Raw genomic sequence first — 17,829 nt, 5'->3', positions numbered from 1 at the left:
TGAGAGAGGTTGTGTCATGTCACCAGCCAAGAACTGGCCAATCTCCAGTGTTAGCACAAGCGGCTGCAGTTTCTGAAGTTCGGTTGTAACCATCCACAGAGAACTCAACTGTTAGAGTCAAAGTTCAAAGCATACTTAGTGGTTCAGCCACAGAAGCTAAAGTTGGTGCTCACAAGTCCCCACACAAGAATCCACTCCACAGTATTCCCTGTCACCAGTGTGACTAAGGCAGACCCGCCAAGCTGCCTTCGTGCCACTTACAGCCAGGAAATGATTATGCAATTACTTGTTACTGCCACCAGACAGACATTTGACTTTCAAGGTTAAGGCTGGTATATTATAAAACCTCCACATTTTGATGAAGCCTTTTAATTTCTTTATTCTGAACCATGAAGAAAAACAGAACTTCACAAAACTGGAAGCTAAAATGGAAGTAAGAGAACTCAACCAGTTAACCTCCTCCCTATCAGAGATGAAGACCTTGTGTGCTTTCAGCTGGGAAAAGGGGATAAGGCTCTGCCAGCAGATGATAGGTTGGACACATCAGCCATTCTGGAGTTCACCCTCCCCCAGCTTAGGATTCAACACGGACCCTGGTGTCTAGTAAAGCACAGGGCATCGGGGTACCTCAGTTGGTTAAACATCCGACTTCGGCTCAGGTCATGATCTCACAGCTCGTGAGTTTTGAGCCTTGTGTCGGGGCTCTGTGCTGACAGCTCAGAGCCTGGAGCCTGCTTCGGATTCTGTGTCTCCTTCTCTCTGCCTCTCTCCCCACTCATGCTTGGTCTGTCAAAAATAAACATTAAAAAATTAAAAATAAAGCACAGGATGAGACTTTTGTGTACATTCTCTTTCTTCACTGAGGCCTCTCAACATCTGAGTTACTATATTTGTGCAGGATTCTCACACAGAGTCATGACACGGAGGCTTTTCTTTCCAGGAAGCAACTTTATTCATGCAGTCACTGCTCAGTTGGGATTTGTACCCAAAGAACTGAGCCCCGAATGCCACGTGGTGTAGTTTTTTTGTATTACTTTACTTCTTTGTCTCCCATATATGGTAATATGCAAACATGCAGTCTGATTAAGTGGTCTCATGTTACAAGGTCTTGAGGGATGTCATGGATGCACATAACCAGGTTGCCTTAAAGCGTTTTTTTTTTTTTTTTTTTCATTCCTTAGGGAGGGGACCCTACCACAGTTGCATTGTGCCTAGAAACTCTGGAACTCTCTGACAGAGCCAGAGTCTAGAATGCTTTAAATTTTGTGTAGGTCTTGTGTCGCTGTTTCCCCAATCCTGATTGATGGCATCTAACTAGAGACAGGATTCCTTTTTGATCTTCTTTCTAGGATTTGTCCATTAGTTACAATAAGGTACCTTCCAAAGTCCACCAGAGGTGAGTGCATAACATTTCTCATCAGAGTCCACCCAATCCCAGAAAACTAGTTTCAGTGAGAAATGAAGTGACTAATGGACTGACTCTAAATGATTATGAGCTGGGTGAAAATTCCATTTTCCTAGTGAAAGTAATGTGGAGCTATTAAACTCAACTTCTGAGATTGTTTGTGGGTTTGCATATTAATCTTCCTGAACACACACCTTTTATTCCATCTATAATTTGAATAAGCTCAAAATTAAACCATGCCTATGAAACAAAGCATTAGCTCCAATATTCAAAATGAAAGCTGAGTACTTTACAGTTCATAAAGGGAAGGAGACTTCTTGAGTACTCACCATGTGCCAGGCTCTTTGCTGGCATCCTTTTCACATGTTATGGTTTATCCTTCATATTTATTCCTTTATTATAGACAATTGATTTCAGAAGAGTCAATGGCAGAGCTGGGGTTTGAACCCAGATCTGATGGATGCTAAAACTCCTACTCTTCCTAGGCTATCAAATGGCTGAATTTCCTTCCTGGAGAGAATAATTTAGAATCTGCAGAGTTATGCTCCCTAATCCAATAAATGAGCCTGAATTATGTTAAAGGAATTCAAAGATTAGTATGGCAACTACCCAAATCTGCCAGCAAATCCGCCTGATGACAACAGTGATGATAATGATGACAAAAATGGTTCAGGACAGGTCAGGCATTCTTTCACTTTATAGATATAACCTCAGTTGAGTCTCACAACCATCCTGTGAAACAGGTGCCATCGTTATACTGATTGGCTGAGGCCCTGTGTGGCCGGGATGGGATGTGCACCCATATGCAGTCTGATGTGTGGGGCCAAGCTCCTACCGCTCTTCTATACTGCTGTCAAATAGAGCAAGCACCAAGAGACTAATTCTAATTATCCACATATTTAACTCAACTACTTGATGGAAGACAAAATACAGGAATGTTATAAAGCATATGTTCCCATGTCAACGAATAAACGATGGGGGAATGAATTCTCAATGGTGGTGAGGATGGTGACAATTTGATGGAAGGTCTAAGAGACACGAAATGTTAATATGTCGAAGAGAAAAAGCAGACACCAAAGACTCTGAGTAAAGAGCATGAGAGCTGGATAACGCACTGTACTACAAGGAAAGCGGGGGATTTTGTATTTCTGAGCACAGTTGTGCTGGTGATGTCAGGCACATACTACTACAGTGTACTCCTGGAACAAGCCTTTCCTGGCCCTTAGAACAGGCTCCCACCCTCTCCTGAGCCAGCCTGCCCCCACCACTGAGGACAATCCTCAGGCCTGCTCTGCCAAAGGAAACTTGCCTCTGTGCCTTTCTGGTTTAGCAGTTTGCTATTTTCTGTGCAAAATTTGAATCAAGACAGAAAAAAAACAAAAGTCAATCTCTGACATAGTCTCTCTAGGGAATATGTGTTGGAGGTTTTCTTTTACAAGGCAAAAACAGGCAAATGTTTCTAAGAGTAGTAGTGGCTATTCAGGCTCTGAGGCCGTACTGCCTATGTTGGAACCTCAGTCCTGACACTTACCAGCTGTATGATCTGGGTCAAGTTGCCACCTCTCATGCTGCCTCAGTTTCTTCATATGAAAAATGGAGATAATATGGGGTTCCACCTTCTGGAGTTGTTGTTAGTCCACACAAAGCATTTAGAACAGTGTGTGGCACATAGTGAACACAGCAGTAGATATTATTTGCCACTACTTGAGTATATCTTGTAGGTTCATAACTTTCAGATTTCATAAATCTGATCAAAATTAGGGCTTCCATTCCCTTGTTGATTATGAGGTAGATGTTGAATTATGGAATTGTTCAATAGACTCAACTCTCAAGAAATCAATGTAATGCAAGTAGTAACTATTTTATTGACATATTTACAAAATATTACAAACTGAAATACCATTCTAATTCACCATATTACACAATGGCTGCATACAGGCAAGACAAAGCATATGGAAGAAACTTTTACTTCTGTCTTTGGTATTAGAAATCTACACAAATCCGCAGCATTTAAAATTTCCAATACAAAGTATTAAACACAAAGATGTAATTGGCAATGTCATGAAAAGGGGCTCTAATGTCCTCTGCTAGGAAACCCCCAGGTCTATGAAATGCAACAGGAAAACCAAACACCATTTGTAAGGGAGGGAGTCTCTTGGCTAAAATAACAATAAAAGAAACAATATAGGCTACAGTACTATACATAGGAGTATTTCAATTTGTGTGAAGTGACTTTCTCCGTAACAACATTTGGCTGACAGTAACAGACAAAACATTCCCAAGACACAGGATTGCAGGTAAGACTTCATAGGAAGAATCCATTCTGAGAGTACACCTTGAGGGTATAACTTTACTGTACAGAACATTTTATAAAATTCATTTTTGTGATCATTTACACATATACAAAAACTTAACTGGTTTTAGCAAATAATTTTTCTAAAACACAATCACAGTTTACATAATTCTGAGGTAAAGGTCCTGAATCTATCTTGAGAAGTCCTAGCTCACGAGGGTCTCTGAAGGGGGATATGTCCTACTGAACATTAAGTTATGACATTAAAGTGGGTTGGGGAGAGGGCAGGTCACACCTACCTACCTCATTTCAGAGATGATCCAGAATTTCAGAACTGAATGTCCCTAGTTTGGCTCTATTAAATTAATGCTTCTCATGTTTTGTTTGGTTGTCTTCAAACATGAAACACTCTGAATCTTGTCAGAACAAGACTTCTGCTACGGAGAAAAAATTTCATCAGCAAAGGGCCAAGTTAGTGTCTTAACCTGACTGTCTTGACTAAGGACTCTGTATGTCCCAGGAAGAACATATTTAACCTCCTCACATAAAAAGTAAAGGCTTGGTCAAATGCACTGCAAAACAGATCTTCCCACCAGTTAACGGACACCCCCAAGGGGCCTGCAGGTGGGAAGATCCTAGTAAAAGGCTGGGAGCCCACAGTGAATAAGACTAGAAAAGTCTTAGTGACCCTCCTGTCCCAGAAATGCATATAGATAGGACCCAGCTGGGCTTCCCTTTCAAAATCCTCACCAAAGTTGTCTGTGCTACTGTAAATACTCCAGGAAAATGTGAGATTCAACAAATATGTCCTTTTTTTTTGGGGGGGGAGCTTATGTTAATAGATGTTGCTTCCATAAAATGACTTACAATCAGTTATAGCCCTTGATCTGTTTCTGTAAACAATGCCACCTTTCCCAGGTTACTTGAAATTACCCAGAACATACCCAGCCAAGATTATTTCATAGAGTGAATTACACATTTCCAAAATAACTCTATGAAATCATGAAGGCTGTGAAAATTTAATATGAAGACACTCTTTTATGTACTTTTTTTTATATGAAGATGTTTGCAAATATAATCAGAACATCAAATGAATAATTAAAACCCCTCTGGGATATATCACTTATGAAGCAAACCTGAGCATTTGCCTCCTCTGTTTTATCATGAGTAACATCTGGGGGTAAAAGTGTCTGCCAGGTGATGAGTCACCTTGTGAGGCAATTTAAGACAAGGAGTGCTGGACCTTTCCCGGAAGCTGCCCAAAAAGCGAGACTCTGATTTTTCCTCATGCTGGGAAAAGCAAAATTAAACTTCTGCTTCTTTGTACCATCAAAGATTCTGGTGAATGGCACGTGAGAAGAAAGTAAATGTGTGTCCACCATTTACTGATAGCTGGCGTTCATGGTGCCTGACCACACATGGTAAAAAGAAATACGAACCAATGTGTTTGCAGGGCTCTTTTGGGGAAAAAAAAAAAAAAGCTTTTGGCTGTGCCCTAGTCCCCGACAATGACAGACTGGCAGGCTGTTTCTTGCACAGCTCTAGGCAAGCCATTAATCTGTCAGTACCAGCATCTTTAGAAATCCCAGCATTAAGACTTAGGAGGGGAAAAGGAGGGAGGATGTTGAATAGCCAGAAATGTGGCTTTTTAAACACTTCAGTTAATTCACAATGCTGTGCAGGCTTCTGTTTATCCCTTCTCTGAAAGTTCTGGTGCAGGGTGTAACGCTGGAGTGGAATTTATTCATCCTCTTCCACATACGTGGATGGAAACCAGCCCACCTAAAAAAGAAAAGCAACCAACATAGCAACATGACTTCACATCTGGCATTTCAAAGGGCTCTACAAATAGAGCATTTAGTTTTTATAACACCCTGATTAAACTGGGGTTTTATGGCCACTGTAGGTAAAGGAGATTGATTTAACTGCCCTAGAAGCCCGACAGAATGAGTGATGGAGACAGAGGAATAAAAGAAGCCTAAAGAGTGTTCTAATGTGCTAGCACACAAATATGTAAATTAAGTGTACTAAGGGGCTCTACTATTTAACGCTTCCTATTTCTGCTATAGAACAGGATACAAAGGGGTACTATGTCCCCATTCTTTCCAATTTAGATCAGCAGCTCTTATAAATATTCTATGTTCCACATAAAATTTATGCTCTGAGGCTTATGGACTAAAAAGAACGGAAATGTTCCTCAATCCTTTTCCAAATAGGAAGCCATCAAACCTGCCTAGGTGAACTTTATTTATGCCACAATCATATTCATTCAACATCTTTTTCTTGAGTGTCTATTTTCAGTGAGGAACACCACCACTCTCCAGAGCCTTGGCTCTGTGGGGTGAAGGCTTCTCCCCAGCCCCACGGTGGGTGCCCACGACAGCCTGGTCCCCTTCCTTCACCCGCACAAGCACATCGAGAGGGACAGCTCACCCTGCCATTTACTTCTCCTCTCCACCAGCCATTTGCACTCATCTTCGTGTAAATCTTCACCACGTCTCCTTTCAGCAAGGACAATTCTCGCATGTCTCTGGCACAGAAGTCATACCGAGCAACGGCGATGCCCAGCACTTTTGGACTTAGCACTGGAAAGAAATGATGGTGAGTCAGCAGTGATCTGTGGTCCCACGACCACCAGAACCTAATCAGATGAATGTTATAGATGCAATCCAAATGCACAGCCATGATTTCACTACAGACTAGTGATAATGATGGAGGACCTTGAAAGCAGCAGGGTTGCTGTTTCAATTCAGTCTGGTGTGGTCAAGTTCATTTCAGGCAGTTTAAAGAACCGCTGTTCTGTTTCATTCTTCATCAGAACCCCAAAACAGGGACTAGCTTTTGTTAAAGAAAAGAACCTAAAATTACCAGCATGCATTCCCTACGGATGGCACAATGATCTATTTCTAACTAGAACCTCTAAGGTCAAAGTTTACATTTTTATCTCATAATCTCTCCAACTAAGACTTAAAACAACCAAATGCTTTGCTCTGAAATTCTCCTATTGAATCCATGTCATTGTCATTACTTCTAGTTAAAAGGCTCTTCCTTCCCCAACCAGCCCTTTTTGGTTAAAACTTCTTGGGGACAAACTCAATTGTTGCTTCATACAGAGTTTCACTATGTGAAGAAGCTTCAGTCAAGTTTCACAGAAAGAATGCATAAACACCATCAATTTATCCTCTTTCTTTCAAACAAATACTGTAGGTACAGAAAACCTTTACTGAAGGAATGAAGTGCTAACTTACTCCTTGTCCTAACCCACCCTGCCCCGAAAGAAAAACTCTATTCAAGCTGTACATTTTTTCTTCTCTAGTGTTTTATAACACATTTCATATTAACTTCTCTACCTGTTGCTCCTTGGGGTTATAAAGTGTTTTCAATTATATGTGCAGTGATTCTGAGAATCACTCACCTGGGAACGGTAGGACTTTATAAACCTTAAATGGGAGAGGAACACAAGTGTAAGAAAAACAAATGGGAAATGCCATCCATCTGTATTTTTAACAGTTCCTGGTGCCCAGGCAGCTGCGGTTATGACCTGCATTACCCTGGAAGAGCTTGCCCACATGGAGACAGGGATCTCTAGCCTATTATTCAGGGCTCTGCAATGACAGGGTTTTTTTTTAGTCTCCAGGTGTCCATCATAAGATAAACGAATAGCAATGCTGTAGATTTCAGAACTGTAAAGGGACTAAAAATGGGTCATTTTATTTTACTGTTCAGACACAAACCACTTTAATAGTTTTCTTACTGAAAACCGTCCCATTACCAGGGCGCTACTCTTAGAGTTGGCGCACATAAAGACACCCCTGTGACGGAAAAAACCAATCATCACCTTAACTGTGTGACCTTGCACAGGTCTTTTAACCCTTGAGGCCACACTTTTCTCACCTATAAAATGAAAACTCTATGCTAGATGACATCCAAGGTCTTTCTAGTACTAAATGTTATGATTCCATTGGGACTTACAGGTTAATTTTTAAAAATCTGTAAGAAAACATACTTGACCTAGCCATAATGTACTCCCCTACATGTCACATCAACAGCCATTAAATTCTCAGACTAATGACTGAAATCAAGACCAGAATGCCCACACACAAACTGATGGGCACAGTCATCCTTCCAAGCAACATGAAATATGTTTTACTTTTATATTTGGAGACAAAGTTGGGATTGGGTTCTGTTTATTTTCTTAATGGGAATAAGTAAGCATTGGCTTTTCTCAGCTAAAATTTCCGATCCTCAAGAAAACTAATGATTTTATAGAGTGCTTCATCTCCCGCTTTATACTTTCAGCCCTCAACACTTTCCAACCTCTCCCCAAAAGACAAAACAAAAAATGTCTAACGGAAATACATAACACAAGCATACACACAAAACCAGGAGAGTGAAATGTCATGACAGACGGTGACTATGACAGAGAAGAGGAAACTGCATGGTGGGAATGGGACTCTAGGGACTATTTGTGAGAAGATGCATCTACATGAGAAGCTACACATAGAAGTCAAAGTATTTTATTTGCAAACAGAAGCAAGTTGAAAAGACATATAAAAGCAGTAAAGCAGTACCTGACCAGAAAGGAGTAGAAGAAGGGGGAACAAAGCTGTAGTCTGGAGGAGTTACAAAAGAAAACCCACAGAACAAAGAAGGGGCTTAGAGAAAGAAAGAAAAAGAGAGAAGCAAAAGAGCATTTAGGTAATGGCAAAAAATCTCAACACGGCTATTTCGTTGTCTATAATCCTAAGAAAATGGTCACATCAAATTTGGAGTATTAAGCTTCACTTTCACCCACTTCTCTATCACCATTTCTAAATGAAGGACAAGCCAGATTTTTACATTTTGATTGACACTAGTTCTGAAATTTAGAGCTATCCCTTTAGCGGTGAACACAGCATACCCACTCTACCATGGTGCCATCTTTGAACCCCTCCCATCCGAGGATGGCCTTCTTTTGATGTGATACACAATTCCCACTTTGCTACACCAGTGGAAAAGAGGAGACTGTAAATTCTTAATGTAAAATATGCTTCACATCAAAACTGATATAAGCAAGTAAGAGCCTATAGAGTAGGGTCAAGGAAACATGCAGAGCCCATAGGAAAGTCAAGGAAACACTCATACAATTTGTTAGAAACCATCCCCAACCCCTAACCAAGCATGCACATGCTAATTTATTACCACAAATAAAATGTAAATCGCCTCAAATCTTACCATACCTGGACAAGTAAATACATCCGGAAATTTTGGGAATGTATGGAAAAGTTCTATGCAAAAACTCTACCCTCAGAAGCTTTTTAGTTTACTTTTAATAATAAAAGCTAATAATCATCAAATGGTTCTGAAGTGTTAAATGTCCTGCTCAATGTTTTATATTCAATATTTAATTTAGCCATCACAACAATTCAAAGAGGAAGGTACTAATACCACTTTCCTTTGATATTTTTAGAACAACCTAGATTCAAACCTAGGCAGTATGACTTTGGGGTCCAGGCTCATAATTGCTGCATTGCTCTGCATCTAGCACTCTGCTTTAGGTACCTCCATAAGCAGTTATAAAACTCTACCTGTTAATATCATGGTGCCATTGCAAAGGAAAAGAAAGGCATGGTTATACATTTTCTTCCAATATTTATTCTCCCCCTTCATCCCTGCAATAGGTTATCTGGCCAGGCCAAGTTTGCCCAAAAGGAAGACTTCATTTCTCTGTCTTTATGCAGGTCTATGCAACTATATGACTAAGTTCTTGCCACTACGATATAATAAGCAAGGGTGTTGGAAGGTGGCCTGTGGTACCTTCCCTGGCAGGGCAGCTGGCACATGCATTCACCTTTCTTTTTGGTTGTTCATTCTACCCTGCTGTATGGAATTTACAAGCTACCATCTGGGTCTGTGAGAAGAAAGGCCTTGCTTTAAGGACAGTAGCTCATGAGCTTCAGGGAAGCTGGAGTTCTGAAGATTTTATGGAAGAGGTGACCTGCCCTTTCCCCCAGCCTTGGTCTGGCCACTTCCAGGTTTTTATGAGAATGAGAAATAAATGTCTATCCTGTTTAAGCCAATGTTTTCTCGGATTTCTGTTACTTGTACCTGGACCTAATCTAAACTGTAACAAAAGTTTCTATAACCGAGGAGGAGGTGAAAGTGGGCTAAACAAACTGCAATGCATCCATATAACCTTGCAATACAGATTGTCTCTTTCAGACCATTGACTGATTTGATAGCCACAGAATTCTCCCAAAGTTAATACTCTTGTCAGGAAGGGCTTCTTTGATACCTGGGAACAGTCGTAACTCATTAAGGGGATCCTCAGATCCTATTTAAGTAGACTGGCCGTGGGAATTGGAGGAGATTTAGTTGCTCTTGCAACCATGGACTATGGATCCCTCATATAAGACACTTTCCTCATGAATGTCCTTACATATTTACTTTTAACCTACCCTGAAGTATATCCTTGTTGATAATCAAGGCTCTCTTCTAATCCATTACATCTCCCACATTACATTATTTTTGTTTTAAAACTCAGTGATACATGCCATTACAACTAATTTTACAATATGCTCAATTCATTTATTGCCATGCAACATAACTGGTTTAATTTCCTTGAGATGTTATACACACTATTAGAGACAAGAGGGGATGCCATCTCTAATGAGAAAAATGGCTCACATCTAACTGTATCTTGACAATCTGCAAGATTCCTATCTCATGTTTGTGAGAACTTAAATTAGAACCCCCATTCTACACATTCCTTCTGGCAGGTACTAGAATTTTCTCCTTGGACTGCTTTCTAAGTGTCCATCCTTCACTATCTCTCTGGGACTATTTATCCATAAAGTAATAAAAGAAGACTGCATTTCTCCAAAATTTCTAATGAAGATCATTTAAGTCAGCAGTCTGAACTATAACAAGAGATAAGTTAGCTCTAGAAGGAAGATATAAGAAATCAATGAAAACACAATTAAATGAAATTTAAATAATCAATAGGTAGATACATTAGATCAGATAAACTGTCTCTAATTTAAAAATATCTAACATTCCTGAAGTGATATGGATAATGCCTCACTATGCAGAGTGAACTTGAATCTGTTTCAGATACACAGTATCAGTGTGCTACCTTCTCTCTTATCTAACCCTCAAAGCCTTATAAGCACTGGCACTCATGTCAAATAGCTACAGTTGGAATCTTCCTCAATCTTATCTAAAATATTATAATCTTAGCTGAATGGTAGCTATTCCCCCAGGGTTAGGCCTTGGCTCCTCTACTGGCTTCAATGGGAACTAATTTTTTTCCCCAGTGAAGGGAACAAACAGATTTTAAGATATGCCTTGGCTCCTCATCTGAATTCCAGTCTGTGATTTCAGATATTTTCATGACACTGCCATGAAGGACAACCACTATCTCTGATGCAACCTGCCTGAAACCAAAGTCATGATCCCCCTCCCCATAACCTAGCTCAACCCTCCACATTTTTTTTTCAATGACTCTTGTGTTCTTTGCAAACTACCCTTGCAAAGTCAGTATGCTTTTTGCCTCTTCCTGTTCACTCTCTTCTTCCTCCGAAATATGAAGTTATTCCTTCACCAAATTCTCAGCTCCATCATTCCAACCCAGGTACTTACGCCATTTCTAAACTAAGACAACTGCCTCCCAGTTGGTCTTTTTGCTTTCAACATTTTTTCCATTCTATATGAAATACTGCCTCTCAGCTACTCACAATAGACAAAGATTCATCATTCCTTTTCCCAGATTAGGAAATCCAAACTCTTGCCCTGAATTCCATGGCTACTTATAGTCTGGCTGTTTCCTGTCTTTCTAACCAAATATTCCATCATTTTCTCATATAAATTCTTTACCCCTAGACCAGCTGGTGGGCATGCACACCAAGGCCCTCAGTATTGGTTTCTTTCTCGAATGTTTCTCCTCCATCTTGCCTCTGCTAACCTTAACCTCCTTGTCTCCAAGGCTCTGCTCAGGCCCTTTCCAGGAGTCTTCCATGACCAATCCCAACACTTGTCCTCTTCCCTATTCTTTCTAGTCATCTCTAGGCACTTACATCGTGGCACTCCCTAGCTCTACCGTTTAATTATTGCATGTGCTCCTGTGTTCTATCTCCAAAAAGTTGTTGATTCTGGAGAGCAGAGGCTAACTCTTACACTGCTTCTGCTTCTCCACAGGATCGGGCCCAGTGCTAAGCACTGAAGCTGCTGAATGGACAAGTGTCTCAGCAGGATATTTAATTTTGCAAGCTCCTTATGTCTCCTCCTCCTATTCATTTAGCTCATCTTCTGCACGCTTAACTGCTCAAAAAGACCTCCAACAAAAGCCAGCACAACACAAAGAAAAGAATGTGAAATATTTTCAGGTTTTATTCCCCAGGATCTCTGAGAACCATAATCTATTGATGATATTCTTACAATAACTAATTTTTTCTGAGATGCTGAACAGCCATTAAATACTGTACATCTCTTGGCATTAAGCATACTGTATGCCTGAGGAATCCTCTTAGGGGTAAAAGGTTAATAAGTTTCTCCTACCACCCAGTGTATAGCTTTCAGCCAAATATTTTAAAAATTGGTAGGGATGCTTTCTAGTTTTCTATACATCGTAACATGACTTACTGTTGCCATTCTTCCTATACATTAATTTTCATTGCCTTTGGGTCCTTAATTCTCAAAAGCTGCCAAAATAGCATCTGAATGTCTTGCATCTACAGAGACAAGAGTATAAAACAACATGTTTCCCTTGGAAAGTATGGGTTTAAATATAGATGTAAATGATGTCAGAATAAAGTATTTGATAAAAATTTTTTTTTGCAGAATGGCTTAACCTGCAAAACATATTTACATCCTTACCGAGAACATATCCACCTATTTCGAAACACATATAGAAATACATGTTTTCTTCATCAAACTCCTTCTCTCATACCAAGATGCCGCTAATTGAAGAATTATTGGCAGGTGCATATCCTGGAATGGAACTAGAAAGAGCCGAGTAACAGTGTATTCAAATGACGATGTTGGGGGAATGATTATCTCCCATTCCTTTCACTTCCTGGGCTCATACTCACTTCACCACCTACTATTATAGATAGCCTATCTGCTAGTACATCACATCATTTTGGGAAGCTTCTTGAGAGAAACAATTCTTTTTATTCATATCTGTATCCTCTGAGACAACGTTAAGTCTATGTTGAGACCGTTATCATCGAGTAGTCATTCGCAAACTGCAAGCTTTAATTAAGGACCTAACTTCCCTCCTTTCTCAAACACTTTGAGCTCCTTATTAGCACAAACAAAGGAGAAGTTTACTCAGAGAGACCAACACATTCAGGCTGGTCTCTCTGGCTATTTTTCACACGATACCTGGTGCTCAGTTGGGCTAACATTGATGGGGCATTATGAAGTGAATGGCTCATACTTTAGTGACTTAATATTCCTCATTAGGAACTACTAAGGATGCAGTCAAATATGATTTATCAACTTTTCCAAGTTAAACAAAACCTAAAGTACAAATATTCTCTAACTGAAACAGAAGTTACCTGTTAATAAACTGGGAATAGAAGCTATAAATCATTAGTGAATATTATTCAGTTCTGACACTTGACTGACAAGACAGAACCACCGAACACAGAAGTGTATCAGTTAAGAAAAGAAGAACAGAGAGTTTAGTGTAGAATAAAAAGTGCTAGAGAATTGATATTTGATGCCTATACTTTTGTGGCAAGGCTAGTGAAACGTTGCTTTGAAGTTTTAGCTCTCCTTGATTAGGCCATTCATGTTCATGAGCAAATGAAAATCTACTCAACTTTCAATAATATTTGAAATGTATACCCTGTGGAGGCCAAGCTCAGTCAACACTCTTCCTTAAGATACTGGTTATCAAATCACAAAGTATTTTTGAACTACCACTTAATCATGTATTACATGTATAACTGAATATGAGCCTAAGCATTTGCTAATTATTTTCTGAGACAGACATTGCCTAACACTCAGCTTTAAGTTGTAACAACCACAAGTGTTCACATTCACTTATGTAAAAAGAAGCTGTCAGTAAAGAGATCAGCAATGGTGCTACCATCAATAGAGTGATCTCTGGGAGTTTGCTGCGCAGCAGTGGCCTGGAGGAGAACCATGCTCCTATGTGGGACACTGTGATGAGCGATCCAGTAGATTCTTTTTACCAAGGCTGTCTACAGATGGCCTAGCAGCAGAGAACATGCTGAGAATTTAATGAATGTTTAATTTAAATTTGTGGTCCTTAACCTGGTTTTATTTTAGAACTTAGCCATGCCTTAGACATAGTGTCAAAGACTTGCTCCCCTGCCAATGTTTATGTTTACTGTACATCTTATATATTGTCACTGAAAAAAAAGTAAATAATTTAGATTGGTTTCATTTCATTGAATGCTGACATCTGGCAAACAGACCAATCTCCCTTAACCTGAAATCCAAAATTATAACAAGGAAAACTTAGGTCTAGAAATCCTGGAAAAAAAAAATAAGAAGTCTGTACTCAACACTGCACAGTGTAAGCATAGAAAGCCAGTATCAAGAAAAAGATGAGTATAAGGCCTTTCCTGTTGTTACAGAAAATTAGACCATTTGACATTTCTAGGAATTTCAGATTATTTATAGACATCTAGTTTATCAAAACATGAACTTAACTCTAACTCCTTACTCTTTAAAAATAATTGGTAGAGGGGCACATGGGTGGCTCAGTTGGTTAAGTGTCTGACTTCGGCTCAGGTCATGATCTTGTGGTTCATGAGTTCGAGCCCTGCACTGGGCTCTGTGTTGGCAGCTCAGAGCCTGGAGCCTGCTTCTGATTGCGTGTCTCCCTCTCTCTCTCTGCCCTTCCCCAACTCGTGCTCTGTCTCTCTCTCTCTTAAAAATAATCATTAAAAAATTAAAAAAAAATTGGTAGATGTTTATTAAGCAACTACTGATGAGTATTGTGCTAAGGTGCTATTGGAGATACAACAATAAGAACATCTGACTTCAAAAGAGCTTACAGATTGGTGAAAAGACAGACACATACAGAAATGATACAGAGATAGGGAAACCATTCATTTTGGATTAAGAATGCTAGGACTACACTTTAGGCTTCATCTGAGCCTCTCCTTAAAAACAAAAACAAAAACAAAAACAAAAAAAACCTCCAGTCTTCCACTTGCTCAGGTCAAGAGCTTAGTTATCCTTGTGTCTTCTCTTGCTATTCAATTTCACATCCAGTGCAAATATCCTGTTGGATCACCTTCAAAATGTATCACCTACGCGGCTACACGTTGGTTCAAGTTGCTACCATATCTTAGCTGAGGAGCCGCATGAGCCTCCTCACTGGTCTAGGGAGGCTTCTACCTTGTCCCGCACGTCTCCATGGTCTTTTGTCAATACAGAAGCCAAAATAATCCTATTAATACTTAAGGTTCAAATCATGTCTCTCCTTTGCTTAGATCCACCAGCAGCCTCTCATTTCCTCCAGGCTAAAAGCTAAAGTCCTAAAAAGCAGCACATGGTCTGGCTTCCCTTACCTGTCCTTCTGCTCTGGCCACATTGCACATGTCCTGTCATATATGCTTTCTTTGCACTGGCTATTCCCTCTCACTTTTGTCTTTACTCAAGTGTCACCTTCACAATGAGGATTACTTTGATGCCCCATAAAAGAGTCATGGACATACATCACTAGTGCTTTGTGGCACAGAGAGAAAACAGGCTTTATTGGCCAGGGGGGATGACATGTAGGCAGAGAAGTAGGTAGAGTGCACCTCAAATTCCCATTGTCCTATTGCTTAGGTTGGGCACGGATAGTCTGCACACACCATGGTCAAAGCTTCCAGCAGCCTGCTCTACAGACTGATAGGGTATTTATGCAACCTTATAATAACAGAAATTCCCTGTTATGGACTGAATGTTTGTGCTCCCCCTTTCTCCAAACTCATATGCTGGTATTAGGAAGTGGGGCTTTTGGGAGGCGCTTAGGTCATGAGGATAGAACCCTAATGAATGAGATTAATGCTCTTATTAAAGAGATCCCACAGAGTTCCCTCGCCCCCTTCCACCATGTGAAGATATGTGGTGTCTTCTATGAACCAGGAAACAGGCTCTCAGCAGATACTGAATCTGCTGGCACCTTGATCTTGGACTTCCCAGATTCCAGAGCTGTGAGCAATACATTTCTGTTGCTCATCAGCCATTCGGTCTATGTTATTTTGTTATAGCAGACTGAACAGACTAAGACACTGGTCATGTGAATGGCCTCGTTAGGGGAGCTTCTGGAGCAAGTGGCTGGTGTCAACCTCTTCTAATGTTGAGAAAACTCAGAACTGTTGAGCCAGCTTTCTGCTAAGCTACCAAAAGGAGGAAAAATGAGCCCCTTCTTATCTTCCTCATCTTCCTCCCATTCCCCAGTTAAAATAGTAAACCATCTCTAGCACTCCTGAGTACCATCGCCCTGTATATTATTTTTCCAGGGCACTGACCAACTTCTAATGTACTATATAATTTATTTTTACCTATTATCTGCCTTCCCCACTAGTGTGTAAGTTCCACAAAGGCAGAGACGTTTGTCTGTTTTTTTCACTCCTGTGTATCCCCAGCAATTTGAACAAGGCCCTCCCTGCAGTAAGCTCCCAATAAAGATCTGTTGAATGAATGAATGTGGGGATCTATGGCGGGGGTTACTGGTGAGAAGAGATGAGGAAAGTTCTTGGATTCATCCAAATAGAAGTGTATCCTATGAGAAGGAAGGAGAAAGGGAAGAGAGAAATTAACAGAGAAGACTGAACTTTAAATAGAAAGGCAGCCTTGAATAGAGAAAAATCTGAACCAGCAAGTCAGTTAATATAGGAGGTTTTATGCTCAATTTTGACAAATTTGAGTGAATCCATAGCAGGCTGGCCAGGATGGTAACAGATTTGGCCACCAACAACTGAGAGTTCAAGCAAAGCCTGAGGATGATCTCTCAGGAATGTCATAAAAGGTACTTGTTTGGGGGTGCCTGGGAGCTCAGTCAGTTGAGCATCTGAGTTCGGCTCAGGTCATGATCCTGCGGTTCTGTGAGTTTGAGCCCCGCATCAGGCTCTGTGCTGACAGCTCAGAGCCTGGAACCTGCTTTGGATTCCGTGTCTCTCTCTCTCTGACCCTCCCCAGCTTGCTCTCTCTCGCTCTCTCTCAAAAGTCAATAAACATTAAAAAAAAATTTTTTTTTAAAAAGTACTTGTTTGAAAAAACCTTGACCAGGGCCAATATGGCTGTTAAGTCTAAGGAGCCTAGATACCAAGTACCCCTCTGCACCCCCATCTATCATTCAGACATTAAGCTAAATTTGATGTCACACTTAAGGGGTATGTGTGATACAGTACGTGGTACAAATAAATGCTCATACGTATTGAACGCAGAAAGGAACGAATGAAAGGAAAACCTAGTCACTTCCGTACTTAATTTCTCATGCTATTGGAAAAGAAGAGAATTACAGAATTAAGACCTGCTACCTTATGCAGATTTGGAATGGGATCGGTGGGGTATCAAGAAAAGAGAGCTCTCAGCATTGTACCTCAAAGCTGGGAGCCTCATCCAAATTTTAGGAAGGAAAAGAAAGAATTCTTCTCAATTTAGATAAGCTGCTGCTTGTTTTTCAGGAAAAAGAGATGATAAAGACTACAGCCTTTGATCAGAGCTGCCATGGGAGGGTACTCTAGTCAGGGGACAGCACGTACATTGAGACTAGTCTTTAATTTAGAATATAAGGTCTATGGGGAGGGACAGTATAAAAGATGAAAAATATTAAAACATAAGGACTACTTTTTGAGCTTTTAAACATTAAACAAGATGGCTTTCAATGAGGTTATCTGAATCTGTAGAATTTCTATCTGCAAGCTATATTTCTGGAGGGACCCTGGGTACTGGCTACTAATTTTTAAAGCTATCAGGTTTGGGATAAAAATGCCTTATAGTAGCTAGTAAAGCTCTCAAAGTAAGTAAATAAAAAAGAGAAGTCCAGCATGACCTGATAATGAAGATGTGCAACTATAGTTGATCAGTTTCCCAAGAACAGTAAATTCTGTGGACATCATAGACACGCTGAGGAAAAAGAATTTTAGAATGTCCGCCATTTGTTGTAGCTCCTTTAGCC

The 17,829-nt window shown here is 40.2% G+C and overlaps 1 protein-coding gene across 1 annotated transcript in view; it reads right to left on the bottom strand.

Annotated features, from left to right (window-relative positions):
• Positions 1–3,241: 3,241 nt before the first annotated feature.
• The window catches only part of VAV3 (vav guanine nucleotide exchange factor 3), a 358,745-nt gene continuing 344,157 nt past the window's right edge, over positions 3,242–17,829 (bottom strand). Inside the window, exons 26-27 of the mRNA XM_047085931.1 lie at positions 6,132–6,283; positions 3,242–5,480 (exon numbers count right to left, since the gene is read on the bottom strand). Of these exons, the coding sequence (XP_046941887.1) occupies positions 5,439–5,480; positions 6,132–6,283 (194 nt within the window). The 3' untranslated portion in view covers positions 3,242–5,438. The remainder of the gene's footprint in view (positions 5,481–6,131; positions 6,284–17,829) is intronic.

The sequence above is a fragment of the Lynx rufus genome, unplaced genomic scaffold (assembly GCF_022079265.1).
Source record: "Lynx rufus isolate CCGP_SWC_20201006 ecotype Redwood Valley unplaced genomic scaffold, mLynRuf1.p SCAF_2, whole genome shotgun sequence".
Taxonomy (NCBI): domain Eukaryota; kingdom Metazoa; phylum Chordata; class Mammalia; order Carnivora; family Felidae; genus Lynx; species Lynx rufus.
The sequence above is the reverse complement of the archived record's forward strand: the minus strand, read 5'-3'. Positions and strand labels throughout refer to the sequence as shown.